The 19,094-nt window shown below is 41.1% G+C and overlaps 1 protein-coding gene across 20 annotated transcripts in view; it reads left to right on the top strand.

The window, feature by feature from the left end:
* Positions 1 to 19,094, top strand: part of DTNA (dystrobrevin alpha) — a 437,121-nt gene that overhangs the window by 325,294 nt on the left and 92,733 nt on the right. For all 20 annotated transcript variants that reach the window (XM_005696994.3, XM_005696992.3, XM_013974260.2 and 17 more), the window contains one exon: positions 5,694 to 5,907. In XM_005696994.3, the coding sequence (XP_005697051.2) occupies positions 5,694 to 5,907 (214 nt within the window). The remainder of the gene's footprint in view (positions 1 to 5,693; positions 5,908 to 19,094) is intronic.

The following is a 19,094-nucleotide window of genomic DNA, read 5'->3' as shown; positions in this document are numbered from 1 at the left end:
CTAAAAAAGAAATAATAAAATCTATGCATCCATGCTAAATCGCTTCAGTTGTGTCTGACATTTCGCTGCCCTAAGGACGGTAGCCTGCTAGTCTCCTCTGTCCATGGGATTCTCCAGGCAAGAAGACTGGAGTGAGTTGCTATGCCCTCCTCCAGCGGGTCTTCCCAACCCAGGGATCGAACCCACATCTCTTGCATCTCCTGCACTGGCAGGTGGGTTCTTTACCACCAGCACCACCTATGTAAAGCCCAGTAAAATGTACTGAGGTGAAGTAACTTGCCCACAGTTTCACAGTTGTTAGTGGAGCCAGGAGTAAAACCTCAGTCTTTGTGATGGCAAAATCTGTATCCTTTCCACTCTGCCACTCCTAGAAAATAAGTACATATAACATGCATGATTACAGTCTTTCTGTGGACTGCCACCCCCTGTGCAAAAATGCCAGAGTGCCTCACTGGGATAACACAGTAGGTTCTAGCGACTCCCGCATGCGTGCCTGTCCATCTTCATTCCCTTCTTTCCTCATTGTCAGAAATTATATTTTTAAGCTGCATTACTGATCATGTCACTGTGCTATTTAAAACCCACGTCTCAGCATCCAGACCAGAATCATTATTGCAGCCATAGTGCTTCTCCACCTTATCTTGGTCCAGTTGCCTCTTCACAACCATATAGTAATCTGGTTTTGTGCCTGGCACCCTGTCTGTCACAGTAAGTCATGATTTCTGATTATCTGCGCAGTCGTGAGGCAGGTCTGTATCCCCACCAGACCGTTAGCCCCTGAGGCAGGAACCGTATCTTTATAGCTTGCCATCGAGTCCCTAAGACTTGCCACAGTGCTGGGCACATAATTATGAAAACTAGCTTTCTTTCAGTCGCATGTAACTAGCCTCACATTCAGAATTAGCATTTTATTTTTCCTTATTTAGTGCTCTTAAATGTGTGAAAAACACAAATATGAAGCATTTTTTTTTATTGAAGGATAATTGCTTTACAGAATTTTGTTGTTTTCTGTCAAACCTGAACATGAATCAGCCATAGGTATACATAGATCCCCTCCCTTTTGAACCTCCCTCCCATGTCCCTCCCCATCTCACCCCTCTAGGCTGATACAGAGCCCCTGTTTGGTTTTCCTGAGCCATATAGGAAATTCCCATTGGCTATCTGTATTACATATGGTAATGTAAGTTTCCATGTTGAACATATTTACTTTGAATAACTTTCACATGATTCCTAGATGTTTTGTCTATAATTATAGGATACTATTATTTCCTGTGTTATATTCCCTATTCCGAGTGTTTTCAGGCATCATCCCATTTTGCCTTCACAGTAATCATCAGAGAGGAAGTACTGTTACAGCCCCACTTTTCTAAGATAAGATTCAAGGAAGTCAAGTAATTTGACTGATGCTATACCTAAGATTGGGGCTTCCCCAGTGGCTCAGCAGTAAAGAATCCCCTTGCAATGCAGGAGCCACGGGAAATGTGATCCCAGGGTCAGGAAGATCCCCTGGAGGAGGGCATGGCAACCCACTCCACTATTCTTGCCTGAAGAATCCCATGGACAGAGGAGCCTGGTGGGCTACAGTTCACAGAGTCACAAAGAGTCAGATATGACTGAAGCGACTGAGCAGGCATGCATACCTAAGATTCAATCCAATGCTTGTGTGATTCTTCATGTTGATATTTCATGATTACACCTATCGCATCTTTAGCAATCAAATGCATCTGTAGCCTGTTCTCTATTGTCATTTCCGTGTCATTCGCTCAGCCAATAGGTATTCATTAAGCTCCTATGATGTATGAGGCCCTGTGACAGTGCTTGGGATATGAACGGTTATCACGACAGGCAGTCTTTTTCTGTGGCATGTACAGTGAAGAGAGGGAAACAGGGGACCAACTTATCTGTACATAGAGTCCACTAAATACTGTGATGGGAAAGAACAGGGTTCTAAAGCGGCATGTATGGTGAGTACCAAACCTGGAGGCAGGGGTCCAGAAAGACATCCTTGAGGAAGTGGGATTGACATTGAGTTATGGTGGATGAAATATAGATGAGAAGTAAATGAGGCCAGATCAGAAACAACTTTGCAAGACATGTTGAAGAGTTTGGATTTCAAATGAATGGAGAGTTTACTAAAGGACTTCCAGCATCATACAAGTGCCACGTCAGATTTATAGTTCAGAAATATTGCTCTGACTCCAGTGTATAGCAAGGATTGGGATGGAGAAAGGAGAAAGACAAAAGAACTGACTTAACCAGTGAGAGCTAGTGGTCACCGCAGTGGATGATGAAGTTGCATGATGGGGATAAGGGTCCATGAAAACAGAGGCATTAAAGTGACATTGATGAGATAGATTCATAGGACTTGGTCGCTGAGAGCATGGAAGATATGGGACCCAGGGAGGAAATGCAGGCTCTCACAGGGGCAAGAGTTGGTGTCATTCACTAGAGAAGGGAACCCTAGAGGAAATGGGTTTGGAAGAGAAAAGATAGGCTGGAAAGCAAAGGCTCAATTGCCTGAAGAACCTCCCTTTGGTCTGTTGGTCACTTGCATACATCTGTGTTCTTCCACTTCTGGGAATCCTAGAGCCTTCTTCTGCCCTGACAGAGTCTCCCCAGGAGAGACCTACGTATGTAGACTATCCCTCCACTAGCTGCCATTTCTCTTTCTTGCCTTGCAGCCATCTCCTTGCTATGCTCAAGTTCAGAGTCCATGTTCCTCTTCTCCAATGCCTGTTTCTTGTGATCCATAGTCAGGATCCAGATCAGAATGGCGCAGTAGCCCACTCCTCATGGTTACCTGGGCACACACAAGAGCCAGGACGATGGGCCAGATCTCGAAATCATGGCTCTCTTTGTATCCTGTACCTGGATATCCCCAAGGACTAGAGTCAGAGGGTTTGTAGATCAAATGTATAGAGAATAATTGGAATCCCATCTATTTCTCTCAAGAAATTTAATTAATCAATAAATTCAACTTATAATGCCATCTCCCTAGGAGTAGCTTGCTTGCTAAATTGAAAACTTGGATCCATAACATTAAGAAATACAATTAATGTCCTTGTTGTGTGATACAAGAAGGTTGCAAATTTGGAATCACAGAAATCTGAATTTATCCAAATCTAAGAATTATTTAAGGAATCGGTTGGAAAGGGATTTGTGTTCCTCTGTTCCAAACCAGAGATTGGCCGAAAAGATTTTCTTTTTCTTTCGACATGACTCACATTATTCATTTGTTCATGTAGAATGTGTTGTCTCTATGTACCAGGTACTACCACTTTTTGTTTCAAGCATTTTTTCAATTTAACGAACACCGTCTCCATTTTGGGCTTCCGTGATGGCCCACTGGCAAAGAATTTGCCTGCCAAGGCAGGAGACGCGGGTTCTATCCCTATATCGGGAAGATCCCCTGGAGAAGGAAGTGGCAACTCACTCCGGTATTCTTGCCTAGGAAATCTCATGGACGGAGAAGACTGGCATACTGTAGTTCATGGGGTTGAAAAAGAGTCAGACATGATTTAGCAACTAAACAACAGTCCCCATTTTACAGATGAGGAAGTGAGGCTCTGAGTCAAGGCTTAAAGGGTATGCACTTATAGGAGAATAGCCAGATTTGGACGTATGTCTTTGGACTCCAAGTCCAGTGTTTATTTGCACTTATAGGAGCATGGCCAGATTTGGACGTATGTCTTTGGACTCCAAGTCCAGTGTTTATTTCAACTTCAAGTCCAGGAGCTTGATAGATGTTAGTTTTGTTTTTCAAATACAGTGTCAGAAGTGAACAAAGAGATAAAGAGAGTAAAACCTGAAAGCTGTTGGTGGAAAAGCATATGGGGCACGTACAGTTCTTAGGAATGAAAACATAAGTGTATATTGGGCTGGCCAGAAAAGTTCATTTGGGTTTTTCCATAAGATCTTATTGCAAAAGCCAAACAAATCTTTTGGTCAACCCAATACTTCATTGAGAGAGACAACATATTTTTCAAACACCAAAGTGTAATGAAACGTGAACCTTAAACCTGATGAAGTTGTGGAGAATCTAGAACTCTCACACTCCTAATGGGAGTGTAAAACAGTACACCTGTTTTAAGAAACACTCTGGAAGTTTCATAATGAAACATACACCTACCATACAACCTAGTCACTTTCGTTTCTACATATTTACCAGAGAAATGGAAGTATATGTCTATACAAAGTTGTATACATGATTGTTCATAGCAGTTTTATTCATAATAACCAATAACTGGAACCATCCAAATGTCTACCAGCAGGGAAGCTGATAACCAACTTGTGGTATAGCTATTTATTAGGATACCATGCAGCAATAAAAAAGAAGAAACTATGGTCATGCAACAACGTAGATAATTCTCAAGGTCGTTACGCTAAAAGGATACAGACAAACACCATACAGACTGTATGATTCCAGCCATATAGTATTCTGGAAAATCATGATAGAAAACAGATCTTTGGTTTCCCAGGATGAAGTGGTAGGATGGATGAGAACGTGCATACGGAGACCTGGGGGTGGGGGGTGATACACGTGTCCATTGTCTTAACTGGGGTGATGGTTTCTGGGACCATCATAACAAGACTTCGGGGTGAACAGGGAAGACATAGAAATGGATTTCTTGACTATCCTAGCAAAAGTAACCATGAAGTGAGCTACATGAGCTTGCTAACAACGGCACCGAGAAACTGTTCTTGATCTGTGCCTTAGTTCTACTGCTTCATTGAAGAGGTAACTTTTCCTTTTTCCCCTGCCTGTCTTCCTGCCTACCTTAACTTTTCCTTTTTTCTTATTTCAAACCTTAGATGACTGAAAATATGTAAAGAAATGAAACTATTTTAAATTCTCAAATGCACTTTTGATAGCCTTTCAACACTAGAATAGAAGTGTTGGTTTTCTCTTTTCTTTGTAAGGGGTCAGGATGTACAAGTGGGAAAGTGCTGTAAAGCCAGATAGCCTTGTTAATTTTAATCACAAGTACTATATACTTCAAAGTTGCTAAGAAACTAGATCTTAAAAGTTCTCACCGCAAAAAAAAGAAATGATAATCATGGGACCCAATGTGTTAGCTAACAGTATGGTGGTAATCATCTTGTGGTATAGTGAAGTGAAGTCGCTCAGTCGTATCCAACTCTTTGCAACCCCATGGACTATAGTCTACCAGGCTCCTCTGTCCATGGGATTTTCCAGGCAAGAGTACTGGAGTGGGTTGCCAATGTGTCAAATCAATATAAAAATTATCAAATCAGCACTTGAACTTACCCAGTGTTTTATAGCAATTCTATCTCAATGTTTTAAAAAGCCAGATAGACCTGGATTCAAATGCCAGGTGACTTCCCTTGGACCTTTGTGTTTGTCAGTTAACTTTCTTGATCCTCAGATTCTTCACACTGTAAGTATTTCAAAGATCTATTATGAAGAATAACAGATTATTAAGAAGAACACTGTGATGTTCAGAAACAGTCCTCTACTGTGATGTTCATAAAGTTATACGTTGCACATCAGCTCTTTGAGATCCTGAGCTATATACCTTTCTCTGCTAGTGTCAACCCCCACAGCAGTAGAACACGTGCTGAAGCCTGCGAGGCACCTTGACAGAACAGGACAAATGGCACGTGTGAAATAACAAATTTACCTTTCCATGCACTCTGGGCTGATACGTCCCCTCTGCTTTCATTGTATATAGTGCACCTGGTGGACATTTGGAACGTCATAGAAGCATTGAGAGAAAACGCTCTGAACAACGTGGACCCAAACATGGAGCTCAACGTGGCCCGATTGGAGGCTGTGCTCTCCACCATCTTTTACCAGCTCAACAAAAGGATGCCAACCACACACCAAATCCAGGTGGAGCAGTCCATCAGCCTCCTGTTAAACTTCCTGCTGGCAGCCTTTGATCCGTAAGCTCCCTCTGAAATGTCTGTGACTCTCTGCATATTCTGTTTCCCCTTCCTCTTATCCTTCTTGGTCTTTATTCCAAAGAATTTTCTGGAGGAACCAACTGCTGCTTTTTTCTTGTTCAGATACTTATCTCAATAGAGTTTCTATGTGTGTAACATAAATTTTAAATGCTTTGGAAAAGACTTAGAGCATAAAATGGCACCACAGGAAATTGGGGACACTTGAATTTTATGTGCTGACCTTTGTTTAATTCATCCTACGCTTCCTAGAAGCTACGGACACTTGGAAGCGTCGTGTGGTGGCAGGCCTGTGGAGCGATTTAATGAAGCATGTTGTGGAGGATGTTTTTAACTCTCTCCTTTGCAAATCGTCTAAGACAGCACTTCTGAGGTGTCATAACAAGATCTCAGAGCAAACAAAGAGACGTTGAACAGGCTTCCTTCCTTGCTGTCTAGTAAAAATAGCTGTGATTTGCATTAAACGGACTGGTCCATAATGTACCACGTAAAACAAAGTGACGCCATTTCACGCACCGCAGCTGAAACCCAGCCTCATTATCTTAAACTTCCCCTCACAGACTCAGAGAATTTCTGAGATCTTAAAGGTCATTCTTCCAAACTTCTCATTTTACTGGTGAAGGACCAAAGCACAAAGAGATTGTCACTTGTCCAGTGACAATCAGCAGGTCCACTGACTCTCAGCACGATAGTGGCAGAGTGGGGGCTTAGGGATTCAGCTTCGATTTCTTTTCCCAAGCACGTGTGGCAGCCCTGGAAAATGTAAAACCTCCCCTAACTCCCATTATCAGATCAAAATTTCAAAAGGGCTTTCTGCTGATGGCCCCTAGGCTAGATATAGGATCAACACCTCCAATTTCATTCCTGGTTTTGAATATTAAAAAGGAAAATCACTAGCTTGATCTTTCAGCAATCCCTTTTAAGATTCTCAGAAGATTTTGCTTATTCTTGTTGTCTAGCCAAGGCTTGGGAATAGTTAAGCCCAGCACTGGAGATCTTCCAGCCAGGTTAATGTCATTTTGCCACTCACAAAAGTCACCAGCTGTCACTTTGCAACCTAGCATGGTGATAGGATAGTTGGTGCTCAGGTTGACCAGTATACATTATCGTCTCTGTGTTTATATTTTGAGAAACTCTCAAGTTGAAATAAGCAAGCAGTCCAGCCTGATAAATTCCATGTATCTTAGTCTGTGCAACCTTCAGAACTGATGTACTGCTCTGGGCTCATCACTGTGGCAGTCAAGCAGCAGGGCTAGGAAAGGAAGCAGTGGTCCCACATGACAGGCAGCAGAGTAGAACCAAGCGGTGGAATTTCTGTAACAAGACCATAGCAGCTTTCAGGCCTGTTGCTAAAGCCTTCAGGAGGCTTATTTGTTATAAGCGTAAAAGTGGAAAAATGTTAACAGAGCTAATTTCCTGCTACCTCATGGGGTATTGCTAGAGGATTCATAAGGAATTGAAGCTTATTTGGGCCAACTCTGAAAATTCAGAAATGGGGCCAAATTAGCAATAAGGGTGGGGGATGTTTTGAAATAGATGGAGCTTAAACTAATAGATTTGTCACTTTTGTTTGGGAATATCAGGAAGAGCATTTCAAAGAGCCGACCTGTAAATGTTCTCTAAATAGCTCTGATAATGTAGCTGAATCATTTGAAGATTGTTGGATGCTAAGCTAAGATGGATTATACCAAGATAAAGAGTAGTTCACACCGATGTTCAGAAGAAATATTTGGTTCCTAATCTTCTTACTGTTGGGAAAGTCCCTGGTGTCTTCTTTCAGTAATCTCATTGTAGTAGATTTAGAAACACATCCACACAGAGAAATCTCACTGTAGAGATTCATCTATGCATCCATCTAAAAGACAGACCCCAGTTTGCACACACCTCTGCATTCTCAGAGCCAATGAGTATAGGTCTGCTAAAAAACAAGTTTTCCATCTGACGGCTTTTGAAATTTTAGACACTGTGAGCGCCTCTCATAAGGAAGTCCACTACCTGGAAATATAATTTACAAGTGAATATAAGAATAGAAACAAGAGTAAAATGAAAGTTCTATTCCAACTCTTCGGATAGTATACTGCTAGTTATCCAAATGAGATCCAGTATGGAAATCTGATGTCATTTCCTACCACCTGTCCCATAACTATATGCGAGTATTTATTTTTTACTGAACTATAGTTTATTTACAATATTGTATTCATTTCTGAGGAACAGCAAAGTGATTAAGTTATACATATACAGATATTTCTTTTTTATATTATTTTTAATTATGGTTTATCATAGGATACTGAATATACTTCCCCGTGCTAGACAATAGGATCTTGTTGTTTATTCATTCCATATATAATAGCTTATGTCTGCTAACCCCACCCTCCTCCTCCATCCCTCCTCCAGCCCCTCCCCTTGGTAACCGCAAGGGTAACAGACCCTGGGTCTGTGCTCTATGACCCTCAGTCTGTTACTGTTCCATAGATAGGTTCGTTTGTGTCGAATTTTAGATTCCACATATAAGTGATGTCATATGGTATTTGTCTTTCTCTTTCTGACTTACTTTACTTGGTATGATAATCTTTAGTGGCGTGCATATTGCTGCAAATGGCATTATTTTACAGAACCCAAGTATTTAAGGGAGGCTTCTGTATCTTGGTGGGCATGAATGAGCCTGATAGTGGTAGATCAATGATGTGCTTTTGCTATTACAGAGTCACTGAAATGTTTAGGAGATTGTCCCCTCATTTGCTATATTTTAATTGCTCACATTAAAAGAATAATGAAGAAAAATGCATAATAAGTTAGAAATTCTATAAGATTCTGGACTCTAAAGCAGTACTGTTTAAAAAAAAGAAATTGAAGCAAATACAGAAATTTAGTCCCATGAAGAATAAGAACTTGCATTCAAAGAAATATTGTTTGTGCCTTAAAGTTCACTAGCCCCATGCCAGTTGAACTCTGCCAAGAAATAATGACCTGAAATGAGGATCAAGGCCCACTTGACTTGGATGCAACCCTGGGAACCAGACTTACCTTCCCACAACCACGGTTCCCCCAAAATAGCACTCTTTCATTTCTCTCCACCACCTTCCCCCAGCTACCTGGATCTCTGCTCTCACAGAGGCATGCTTGCCATAGACTGTAATCAGTTCCCTGGTTTTGAGGTTTCTCTGCTCTTTGGCCAAGTCAGCCTCGTGATGCAGTACATCGCTGCATACATAGGGTGATTCATAGACTTCAGGAGCTGCCATTTGCCTCCAGTGCCTGGACTTCCCAGGTGGCGCTTGTGGTAAAGAACCTGCCTGCCAGTGTGGGAGACATGAGACACTGGGTCAGGAAGATTCTGGAGGAGAACATGGCAACCCACTCCAGTATTCTTGCCTGGAGAATCCCATGGACAAGGGAGCCTGGCGGGCTATAGTCCATGGGGTCACACAAAGAGTCAGGCATGACTGAAGTGACTTAGCATGGCACGGCATGGCCTACAGATGCTGGCCATCCTGTCACTGAACAGGCAGTCAGTTCAGTCTAGAAGGCTTTCGTTTTGACCGCTTTCCTTCTAAAGATGGATGCTTGGAGGGATATCACCTAGTGGGCTATTACCTAACAACTTCCAAGCATACTGTTTCCATATCTGGAAGCTTTCGTCTCTGCGTGTCTCTAGGGAAAAGGAGAGCTGTGCCTGAGAAGCATGGGAAAGGAGATCTCAGAAGAGGAGAGCAGGGGCTTAGAGGGAAGAAGAACGCGAGGAAATAACCAGAGCCTTGAGCCCGTCTCTTCCTGTCTCTGCCCTTCTGTGCTTCTCCAGGAACCCACCTGCCTCCTTCCTTTATGTGCTGGCAGGAGCCTTCCCTGAGGCTCTTTCCTTCATAAGCCAATAACTCTAACTCGACAGCGCCTTTCCTCTCACCTCTTGTCCGTATCCCAATGGGGGAAAGATCTCCTTGAAGTGTTCTAAAGCCTTCTACTATTATTACTTTTTAGGCAATTGAAAGTAACAAAAAGAAAAAAAAATATGACAGCAAATTACAAGATGAAAATAATTTCTCTTCTTTAAAAAACAGTTTTATTGAGGTACCATGGTTACCTTGAAAATAATCCTTCCAAGTCAATCACGTGTGGCCTTTTGGAGAGGTGGGGTCATAGACGCTGATACACTGTGCATCACCCTTCACCTCTCGAGTGGAGCTGCTCATCTTTTGCCAGGGCCCACTGCTCCTTTCATGTGACTCTGATGATCTCTTAGAGTGGGGGCCTCTCCGCTTGTGTGACTGCCTCATACAAGCTATTTTTAAGTCTTTTCTTTGTATGCACAGCATCTGAGCCAATATCCAGCTCCCAATGCATCAGTGAGTAAGTAAATGAATGAATGAAAATCAAGGGTTAACTTTTCTCAGCTCTTATCACACTAATTTCTTTTTATTCTTTTCTTGAGATTAAGTCCTCCTTAGTCTCAAGTCTGTATAATCAAGGCTATGGTTATTCCAGTAGTCATGTATGGATGTGAGAGTTGGACTATAAAAAAAGGCTGAGTGCCAAAGAATTTATGCTTTGGAATGGTGGTGTTAGAGAAGACTCTTGAAAGTCCCTTGGACTGCAAGGAGATCAAACCAATCCATCCTAAAGGAAATCAGTCCTGAATATTCATTGGAAGGACTGATGCTGAAGCGGAAGCTCAATACTTTGGCCCGCTGATGAGAAGAGCCAACTTATTGGAAAAGATCCTGATGCTGGGAAAGACTGAAGGCAGGAGGAGGAGGAGATGACAGAGGACAAGATGATTGGCATCACTGACTCAGTGGACATGGGTGTGAGCAAGCTTCGGGAGATGGTGAAGGACAGGGAAGCCTGGTGTGCTGCAATCCATGGGGTTGCAAAGAGTCGGACACAACTGAGCAACTGAACTGACCCGAATCTCCAGTCTATTATTACTAAACCTAGTAGGTCTAAGTTTGCTCTGTTACCTAGACTCATATCCTCTATTTTCAATTCCTGCCCCATCTAGAAGCACATTAGATGTCCATGGTTACTAATATGGGGGATCCCATTTTCACGAAAGACTTCAACATGCTTCTCTTTACCCTGTTCCCACTTTCCTGGGAAACATTAAGATTGACTTTCATCAGGTGACTTAATCTCATTTCAATTCAGGAGACTCCCTTCTTGGCACAGTTCCTCATAAAGTAGATTATGTGACAGGGGTCTTACTTTTAGCAAATATTATTTGCACATATATTTAAAACTGGACAATGAGATGTATTCTAAGAAACAGTGATTTTCTTATTTGGGAGGTTGATTCTTAATGCCAATTCTCTAATGATAATAATAACAATATTATAATTGTAATAATAGCTAAGAGGTACTCAGCATTTACTGTGTACCAGCAATCTTACTGGTTTGCTGCTGTATTATAATGATTTTCCAGGTTGAGTAAGTGATGAAGCTGAAAATAAAAAGATTAGATAATTTACTTCCTATTAGATGGGTTAAGTAGGGGAAAATCATTTTCTTTCAGGCATCAGTTTAAGTTCAGCTATATTCATGCTTTCCATTTTATCTTTTTATATGAGAATTAATGTGTTTTTTCCCTAGACTTGCCCTGTTTATTACAGGATATTATTATTATGCTCACATTCCTAACCTTTCTAGTTTGCAGTATTTAGACATAGTTGACAGAGTGTATGTGAAAGAGATATTTGGACTTAACAAGTTTTACATTGTAGATTTAGAGTCAGTTCTACAATAGCCATCCATAACACCATATTCATCAATAGTCTTTCATAGAGAATACAAAATTCTGGAATTTTCTTTTGACATTTTCTTTTGACATATCAAACCTCCTGAGCCATTTGAATATCCTTTCACACTGCTGAGCCCCCAACACGATGGAAAGTACCATGGCATAATTTCGGATGTGTGAATATGAAATAATCCTGGAACTCTGCCAAAATCCTTCTGCCTTTTGAGTTTTAAAAAAATGATTCTGATGTTTAATTCAAGATGCAGTACCAAATACACCAACAAAATGTGTTGTTCACGTGTGAGGCTCTGTGGATGTGTGACAATGAAGGATAAAGAAAAGAGTCATACGAAACCAAATGTTCTCCTCTTGGCTTATGATTATGTATGTGGTGAGCACTCCATCTTTAAAATGTACTTGTCTTGGTGATTTTTTTCTTAGCACATCTTAAATCCAAGGTATCCACAGTCTCTACTCACTAAAATTTTGTTCTGATGAAAAGTACTTTGCTCCAACACTCCTACATGTTGTAAAAATGGAAGCTCTTTCCAAAGAATTTTCCTAGTTGTAGATAAATTGAATATCCTTAATGTCACTCGTCTTTCTATCAGACACACTTGGGTGAGTGGCAGGTAGGATTTCATGGGAGAGAGAGAGAGATGTCAACAAGTTTGGCTTCTTCAGGTCCCCATTATGGACAAACTTCCAGCATACTCGCCTGGCCCAGTGCTGTCAGGATTCTTTTCCTGGATGTTTTGCTAACATTACCGGGAGCCCAAAGTGATGGCAGGCCCAAATAAGGGATTCTACATCCATATGTTAACTTCACTCTCCCCAAAACAAGAGTAATTATGTATATCACCCTTTCTAAATTCAACGTATCACATGTCTGCACGATGTACTATTAAGAGCTATAAAGTCAATCTTTGCAATTTTCCTCAAATATTTAGTATTGCTCAATATAATACTTAAGTGGTAAATCATAATATTTCACTTGTGCATTTATTCATTTAACTAACTTGTGTTAAGAACTCGCTATGTTCCAGGTGCTACATAGGCTGGAGATAATAGATGAGTAAGACATGGACCTTGCCATAAAACGTGTTGTATTAAAATTAACTAGTTTTGACTCTTTCTCCCCAGTAGATGATGAGAAAAAAGGAGGGTAGGCATCACGCCTTATTTGCCTTTATATGCCCAACCTCTGAGGCATTGCTAGTCAATATTTATTGAGATAATAAATACAGGATCCAAATGAACAAAATAAGTTCCAGATAGAGAAACATGTTATGACAGAGCCATGCTGTGGAAGACAGAAGAAGAAGCAATTCTATTTGTGAATTAAGCCACCAAAGTGTGTGAGGAACAGAAGCATGAGAGCTGGACCTTTGCTTGTCATAAATGCTTGCCAAATGCTTTGGTAAAATATGTTGGTAAAAGAAAAGCTTCTGGTTTTAGTATTCTTAAATCAAGAAATAATTCCTTGAGCCTGTTCAGAAAACAGTTAGTCAGAATTCATTCTCTTTCAGGGACTTGATATTTGTCATCAGTTCAGTTCAGTTGCTCAGTCCTGTCCGACTCTTTGCAACCCCATGGACTGCAGCACACCAGGCTTCCCTGTCCGTCACCAACTCCCGGAGCTTGCTCAAACTTACATCCATAGTAATGCCATCCAACCCTCTCATTCTCTGTTGTCCCCTTCTCCTCCTGCCTTCAATCTTTCCCAGAATTAGGCTCTTTTCCAATGAGTTGGCTCTTCGCATCAGGTGGCCAAAATATTGGAGCTTCAGCTTCAGCATCTGTTCTTATTTCCTTTAGGATTGACTGGTTTGAACTCCTTGCAGTCCAAGGAACTCTCAAGAGTCTTCTCCAACACCATGGTTCAAAAGCATCAATTCTGTGGTACTCAGCTTTCTTTATGGTCCAACTCTCACATTCATACATGACTACTGGAAAAACCATAGCTTTGACTAGATGGGCCTTTGTTGGCAAAGTACTGTCTCTGCCTTTTAATATTCTGTCTAGGTTTGTCGTATTTTTTCTTCCAAGAATCACATGTTTTTTAATTTTATGGCTGCAGTCACCATCTGCAGTGATTTTGGAGCCCAAGAAAATAAAATCTCTCACTGTTTTCATTGTTTCCCCATCTATCTGCCATGAAGTGATGGCATGCCCTGAAGTGGGACCAGATACCATGATCTTGTTTTCTGAATATTGAGTTTTAAGCCAGCTTTTTAACTCTTCTCTTTCACTTTCATCAGGAGGTTCTTTAGTTCCTCTTTGCTTTCTGCCATAACAGTAGTGTCATCTGCATATCTGAGGTATTTATATTTCTCCCAGCAATCTTGATTCCAGCTTGTGATTCATCCAGCCCAGCATTTCGCATGATGTACTCTGCTTATAAGTTAAAGAAGCAGGGTGACAATATACAGCCTTGATGTACTCCTTTTCCAATTTGGAACCAGTCCATTATTCCATGTCCAGTTCTAACTGTTGCTTCTTGACCTGCCTACAGATTTCTCTGGAGGCAGGTCAGGAGGTCAAGTATTCCCGTCTCTTTAAGAATTTTCCACAGTTTGTTGTGATCCACACAGTCAAAGGTTTTAGTGTAGTCAATGAAGCAGAAGTAGATGTTTTTCTGGAACTCTCTTGCTTTTCCTATGATCCAATGGATGTTGGCAATTTGATCTCTGGTTCCTCAGCCTTTTCTAAATTCAGCTTGAACACCTGGAAGTTGTTGGTTCACATACTGTTGAAGCCTGTTCTCAGTTCATGTACTGTTGATACTTGTCATGGGGTCCTGTAATTTCAAACAGGAAACTCTCTCCGGAACTAGGAGAAAATGTTTTATTCTGGTCTGTTGACCTGAAACAAACAGACTACCAGTTATTTCTCTGAAAGAAAAAAAAAAAAAGGTTTATTTGGGATCAGCAAGGAATTGCTATTTGAGGTCTGCAACCCTGGAGAGTCCCCACAGGTCTAGGAAAGAATACTTTTATAGAGGGCAGGAAGGGAGGCAGAGTGCCTGGCTTTTCATTGACTGGGTCCTTGCCAGGAAGGAGGAGGAGTCCTCCTGTTGGCCTCTTATCATCACAGGGTATAAGAGCTCCCCCTGCTGATCTCTATGTAATTGAGGTTTCTGTTTATTAAATTTTTACAGTTCCAACTTCAACCTACTACCCTAGACCTATCAGTGTCTATTTGTTGTTTTTTCTTCTGGCCAAAGGTAGATTTTCCTTCCCAGACAACTTTTTCCTAAGAGTAATATCTCTAAGTTAAAAGAAGTCAGTTTATCTGTTTGTATTGCTGTTGCTCAGTTGCTCAGTCATGTCTGACTTGTGACCCCAAGGACTGCAGCATGGCCTGGCTTCCCTGTCCTTCACCATCTCCCAGAGTTTGCTCAAACTCATGTCCATCAAGTCAGTGATGCCATCCAACCATCTCATCCTCTGTCATCCCCTTCTCCTCCTGCCTTCAATCTTTCCCAGCATCAGGGTCTTTTCAAATGAGTCAGTTCTTTGCATCAGGTGGCCAAAGTATTGGATTTTCAGCCTCAGCATCAGTCCTTCCAATAAATATTCAGGGTCTGTTTGTATAGTCATAGGAAAAACCCTTAGGTAAAGCACTTACTGATTTTCTATTTTTGATGAGTCAAACTCTGAAGTAATGCATGTCTTTAAGACAGACACTCTACCAACCTCCACATATATATGTTAACCAAAGGGTAAACACTTTCCTTTTTCTATTTTCAATCAGGCTTCCCTTGGGAAAATTTGAAACTTTTCAGACTGAGCAAAATATAAAAGGAAATAAACAATTTAATGAAATATTGATTGCTGAGGCAATTTTAGTTTCTACCTATGATAATTTGCTGGGTTCCTTAAATATCCTTTTAGGTGTTAATTACATACCAATATAACAATTTAATTGGGTATGTTTTTTTCTATATAATTGGTTATCTTCTGATGTCAAGCGAGAATAGGAAAGTAAAATTTGCAGAAGCAAAAGTTTCAGGGTAATTGGCTTAAAACTGAATCTATTTCATGATTCCCAAAAACAAATAACGGAGAGGAGGGGGAAATGAGTAAAATACGGATATGCATTGTGTTCTCACTCTCTAATGAAAGAGAAAACAGAAGTCAAAGTTTATTTTACTTAAAGAATTATAGGTTGGTAGTAAACTTATTTTTAAAGCTTTTACTATAACTTTTACGCTAGCAGCTTTCATTCACGAAGAAAAGCTTATGTGATCATGTCACTCCACACGGATTCTAAGGCCCAGTCCAGCCCTAAAAATCAGCGATTCTAGTGGCTACACTGTATGCTTTCTCCATTATACGCTGGGCATAGTACATATACTTTCAAGCACATTTGGCTCTGTTGCCTCTCTATTACTTTTAATTTATTTTTTTATTGAAGTATATAGTTGATTTACAATGTTGTATTAGTTTCTGGTATATAGCAAAGTGATTCAGTTATATACATATATATCTATATTTCTTTTTCATACTCTTTTCCATGTGGCTTATTACAAGCTATTGCATACAATTCCCTGCTATATAGTAGGGCCTTGTTGTTTATCTCTTCTATATATAGCAGTGTGTATCTGCCATTCCCACATTCCCAATGTATTCCTCCCCCACCTCCTTCCCCCTTCGGTAAACATAACTTTGTTTTCTGTGTCTGTGAGTCTGTTTCTGTCTTGTAAATAAATTCACTGATATCATTTTTTAGATTCCACATAGAAGTGACATCATTGGTACTTGTCTTTCTCTTTCTGATTTCTTTCCCTTAGGATGATCATCTCCAGGTCCATCCGTGCTCCCACACAGACCGTTCCTCCATTCTTGTTTATGGCTGAGCAGTATTCCTCTGCATATATGCACCTCATCTTCTATATCCATTCTCCTGTTGATAGACATTTAGCTCGTTTCTGTGTTTTCCCTACTCTAAATGGCACTGCTGTGAACACTGGGGTGCATGTATCTTTCCAAATTAGAGTGTTTCCAGATACATGCCCAGGAGAGGGAATGCTGGGTCACGTGGTATCAGCTCCCTCTTTCTTGAGGTGCCAGTCTGAACTACACATTAAACTGAAGGTGTGCTTCTGGCATAGCTTTCCATAAAAGCAAGGCAAGATGTTCAACTTTTTCTAGTGCTCCTCTCTGTGCTGCCCGCTGCCGCATTAGGAACAATCTACATTTTTCATCCTCAGCACACACAGGCAGATCTGCTTCCTGAGTTGCAGCCAACAACCAACATTCCATATGCGTCATTTCACCACATTACTCTGGATGCATTGTATGTGCAGAACTCAGTTTGGAACAATACGTTGCTTTCCTGCTCATTTGCCCAAGACTCCTGGGAGCTTCCCATTATTCATCCTCGAGAGCTTGACTTTTCACTTCTTAGATACCCAAGGGCTGGCTGTCACTGACTGTTCATGAGTCAAACTGCCCCAACTAGGGAGGATTTCTAATGAGAACAGCTCTTACATTCTCCATTTGGGATGTACCAACTTCTCCCTACTTTTTGATCCCTGCATCAATGCTAAGTCTTTTTTCACAACAAAATAAAGACCCTGATCCTAAGGTGACTTTGTTCAAGTGATAGTGTTTGGTGTAGAATCTTGTCAAAGGCCTTTAGAAAATCTTTCTCTTTCCGCCCCTTTTCTTCATCCTGTTATATCTACTGAAAAAGTTCTTTAAAACTATCCCATTGTACTTAACTGTTGGTACCTCTCCATAGCCAAGTCCATCATCTCCATTCACTAAACTCCTTAAAGGTTTATCCAATGGCCAGGCTGAGCAAGGTCTGAACTCATCTGGTATTGGCATGCTTCCCACGGTCTACATTTTTGCCTACCCCCCGCCCCCGAATCCTTCTTTGTAACAGGGGTCACATTTGCAATCTGGCATAGTAGCTTACATACCAATAAATCCCAGTGGCCTAATTTCACCCTCGAGTTCCTGCAAAACTCTCATTGAGTCGCCCTCCACTCAGTGATTTATCCAGATTTATTATGTCAATTTGGCAAAATAGTGCTGATACAGCTACTATTGATATAATAGCATCTATCTTGGATTTTCAGGGACAATACAAGACTGGTATTTCCCTAGGATCTTATTCATTAAAAGCTAAGGTTTAAGAATTCACCTGTGAGCTACCATCACTTCATACTCTGGAGAGCTCTCTGTTCCAGCATCATCTGTGGTCTATCCTCTTTCTTGAGTTAAATTGTTCTCTCTGATTTGAAAGAAACTTTTACTGGCTCTTGAAGTCCTCAGTCTCTCTGCATTTTGAAGACCACTTTATCACTCTATTACATCTGTTCTTCACACTTTGTAGACTCTCCAGTTATTACTTGAGCTATATTTCAGCTTAGGAAAAGAAGCTAATTACTTCGTAAAATAAAATTGTTGATACTTCCAGGTATCCATGCAATTGGGAATGCAGAGGACATGGAATAATTTTGAATAAGGTGGTTTCTACAAAATCATTGCATTTTATCACAGCTACCAGCTCTAAAATTAGTGAACAACTTAATGAGTGGCCGATCAAAATTCTAGGACAATTATTATCATGATTAATAGTCATTAATTAATATAAGACATTTATTGTTCACTAACACAGTGTGAGACAAAGTGTGAGGCACTGGGAATTCAGCTAATTGAGGGAACATGATTTGTGCCCCCAAGGATCCCACAGAGTGGAGTTGAATCAAACGTGGACCTGTAAACAAATAAATCAAGGTCACTCAGTGATAGGTGAGTGACAGGTGCCCAATAATAAATAGGTAACCTGCTCTGACACTGTGAAAGAAAGTCCATCCCTGTGTCTCTCCACTAGGCTCATCCTGACCTGTGTCCTTTACAATAAAACTGTAATCGCAAAAAAAAAAAAAGTGAAGAGGAGAACAATAGCTTCCACCTCCAGGGGAAGAACTGTTTTTGGAGCAGAGTGAACAGTGATATTCAGCTGAGACTTCATGAATGGGTGGGAGGGTCCTGGACAGACCCTGGTGGGAAGAGCAGGGACATTAAACAGGGACCATACTTTGGCCACCTCATGCAAAGAGTTGACTCATTGGAAAAGACTCTGATGATGGGAGGGACTGGGGGCAGGAGGAGAAGGGGACGACAGAGGATGAGATGGCTGGATGGCATCACCAACTCGATGGACGTGAGTTTGAGTGAACTCTGGGAGATGGTGATGAACAGGGAGGCCTGGCGTGCTGCGATTCATGGGGTCACGATGAGTCGGACACGACTGAGCGACTGAACTGACTGATGGTGTGGAATGAAAAGGAATGGTAGCAGGTGAGACTGGAGAAAACAGACAAGGCTAGAACTATCTTTTGTGGGCAAGTGAAAGCAACGTGGTTTTAAATGATGAAATACTGTGGATCCCTTGGTTTTGCAGGGGTTTGGTTCTAGGA

Source organism: Capra hircus, chromosome 24, assembly GCF_001704415.2.
Source record: "Capra hircus breed San Clemente chromosome 24, ASM170441v1, whole genome shotgun sequence".
In the NCBI taxonomy this organism is placed as follows: domain Eukaryota; kingdom Metazoa; phylum Chordata; class Mammalia; order Artiodactyla; family Bovidae; genus Capra; species Capra hircus.
This window is presented reverse-complemented; position numbering and strand designations above follow the sequence as displayed.